This window comes from Triticum dicoccoides, chromosome 4B (assembly GCF_002162155.2).
Source record: "Triticum dicoccoides isolate Atlit2015 ecotype Zavitan chromosome 4B, WEW_v2.0, whole genome shotgun sequence".
NCBI lineage: Eukaryota > Viridiplantae > Streptophyta > Magnoliopsida > Poales > Poaceae > Triticum > Triticum dicoccoides.
The window spans coordinates 559,257,843-559,260,798 of NC_041387.1; the positions used below are offsets into that span (position 1 = coordinate 559,257,843).

At 50.6% G+C, this 2,956-nt stretch overlaps 1 protein-coding gene across 1 annotated transcript; it reads left to right on the top strand.

Moving 5' to 3' along the window:
* The first annotated feature begins 1,654 nt into the window (after window positions 1-1,654).
* LOC119293879 (mavicyanin-like) lies at window positions 1,655-2,438 on the top strand. The gene has a single exon (XM_037572214.1). It carries the CDS (start codon window positions 1,726-1,728, stop codon window positions 2,254-2,256), a length of 531 nt encoding a protein of 176 aa, XP_037428111.1. The 5' UTR covers window positions 1,655-1,725; the 3' UTR covers window positions 2,257-2,438.
* The last annotated feature ends 518 nt before the right edge of the window (window positions 2,439-2,956 follow it).

The following is a 2,956-nucleotide window of genomic DNA, read 5'->3' on the forward strand; positions in this document are numbered from 1 at the left end:
TCTCTACTGTACTTCATCTGCTCTCCTCTTCGGGGGAAATCTCAACACGGCTCCCAAGTAGCATGCTCTTTGATCAGATAAATTGTGAAAATGATGCCACTTGTAAAAATAATAAATATTTTATTATAGCAAGACCATCTATGCTTACTTTGTGAAAGAGGTGAAGAGATGATCAAATATCATATCATCTTCTTCTTCATAAAGCGAGGATTGATGCTCTTACTACAATAGAAGTAGTTTATTGCATATGGCCTCTCTGCTATTTAAGAAGATCAGCGAGCCTCTCGCACGGCGATGTGGGACTAAACCACATCATTCAGTACGGCGCTGTGGTCAATGGGGGGGACGCTCAGGCGCAGGCGTCTCAGTCCATCAAGGCGACCGATGCAACACTTAGAAGGGAGAAGGCTTCTCAGATTCACAAGAAAAGTCCTACCTTAGAGCAACTCTAACATATCCCTCAAATTTTAGAGGAGGGTACGACTGTGTAGTCCTCATCGGCTTGCTCCGCCGCAATGCGCTCGCGGGCCTCCCGATCTTCCCTCCCCTACCATATGTTGGCCATCCGCGAGTCGATAGGTTCCAACCGTGACAGCCCCCCCGAGAGGAAAGTTGTGGCGGCCGTCGGCATCATGCAGGCGGGCCGACATGATGTTGGATTCACGCGCCTCCTGCTCGGTGAAATGGAAGGATCCGATCCATGTCTTCTTGTGGGTATGCCGTCGATTATCTCGGTCGTTCCCCAACTCTACCGCTGCACGCCGATGTATTGCTTCAGTGGCGGCAGTGGCGGTGAGAGGTCGAAGCTGGGAAGGCGGGCGTGGGAGCAATAAGCACCGTCGTGTCCATGAGCCTGGGACCGCTTGTGTCGGCGCAGATCTGCGTTAGGAATGTGCGGAGGGGAACGAGGACGGTGGACTCCGGCCATTGTCGATGGCGGCCGGCGCCGGAGAGGATAAGGGTGAGGTTGGGTGGCGGGGATTGAGGGAGTAGAGGCAGAGAGGCGAAGTCAATTTTTACTCCATGGTCACGAGGTCGAGCATATTTAAGAGTCACGCACAGCTCGGAGTAATTTTTTTTACCCCACTAATGATCTTGGGGTTTTGGCTAGGTGCCGAGAAGGAAAATCTAATTTCTGCCTACTCCTCTAACCCGTTATTGGGGATAGGTTAGAGTTGCTCTTAGTTGAGCTTTGAATCACTTTATTTAATTACATTTCAGACAAATGCTCCTATTTTCGAAACTCCTGTTAAAATTTCTACGCAGGAAATGATACCTTTGCCTTCCATGCACGAAACCCTCGCTCCGATCTAGGAGATCGGCACATGCTATCTGGAAGAAAGACCGAGATCCAGGTTGTGGACGAAGGTACGAGGGGCATTCCATTGCGCGTTCACAAGAGCCATAAGTCAAGGTTTCTCCGGCATGAGCCATGAGCCACAACCGTGAAAAGGTCAGCACTCAGCAGGCCACCAACCCAAGCCCGGCCGTGTATGACCAGGTACGTACTAGTACTGGCTTTTGTTCAAACGCACATGACTATTCAACCCCAAAATCCAATATCCAAATGCCACTCCACCAACCCATCTCGCTAGGCGCTTGGTTGTATATAAAGCGCACGGCAGCACAAATACAACAGCAACCCAACCCCCGCTAAGCATCAGCACAATCTTGCCTTCTACATCCTCTGCTTTGCATTCCTCCTTCCAGTTCCAACCGCAATCAATGGCCGCCATGAAGATCACTCTCCTTGCCGTGGCCACAATCTCAGCAGTCTTACTGGGCACCGCGTCGGCGGCGACCTACGGTGTCGGCGAGCCGGGCGGTTCGTGGACCCTCAACACCGACTACAGCAACTGGGTGTCCAACAAGAAGTTCCACCCGGGTGATGAGATCATCTTCAAGTACTCTCCCGCGGCGCACGATGTGGTCGAGGTCAGCAAGGCTGGCTACGACTCCTGCAGCACCGCCAGCGCCATCAACACCTTCAAGTCCGGCAACGACGTCGTCCCCCTCAACGCCACCGGCATCCGCTACTTCATCTGCGGCATCACTGGCCACTGCAGCCCCACCGCCGCCGCCAGCATGAAGGTCGTGATCGACGTCGTCCCGAGTTCCTCCTCACCGTCGTCACCCATGCCGGCTGCCGGTCCGGACGCGAGCAACCCGCCGCCACCCTCCTCTACCGCATCCTCTGTCGGGGCCACAGCAGGATTTGGCCTTGTCGTCCTACTGGTCGCCAGTCTCATGGTTTAAAATGCATATTTCAGCCAGCTGCATGCCGCACGCACATATGAGCTTACATATTGTTTGACTGGTTATTACTGGGGAATACATACATGTATTATTGCTTAGAGCGAAGATGTGAGAACTACTTTGTAAGTTTGTATCTCTCACGTTTGTATGTAATCTACTGGCCTTTAGGCATTTCATATTGATTTTTGAGGTAAAATTAGTAAAGGTGCGTCAGTGCATGCCTAGCCAGAGCAAAGTTTTTTTTGACGGAAAGGCCTTCATCACTAGCTTTATTAACTCAAATTAAACTTACATCATCTGCTAACAAAGGAATAATAAAGCTAAGAGGTGTATCCGACCACAAAGTTGGTGGATTACTCCTCCCAAACCTAGCTAGCTTTGACTCCCTGTTACAATGTTCAACAAGTACCTTCCCGAAATTAAAAAGTAGACTTCGACATTCATTAAGTATTGGTGCTGCAATCATTGAGTAACCCTCGTTCAAATTCAACGCCTCTACCACGGTCACATTATGAGTTTGGACAATTATGTTGGCACACCCAAGGCTCTGAATGAGCATTAGCCCTTGACGCAACGATTCTGATTAGGCCGAGACCACATCGGCTACATGCTCCATGCAAGCAGTTGCTGCAGCGACAAAACCTCCCAAGTGATCACGTACCACAACTCCACATGAAGCAGAGTTTTCCTCATCAGAAAA

What these genes read in the sequence shown, in the direction of transcription:
- LOC119293879 (XM_037572214.1), top strand. Translation starts at nt 1,726, where the DNA reads ATGGCCGCCATGAAGATCACTCTCCTTGCCGTGGCCACAATCTCAGCA.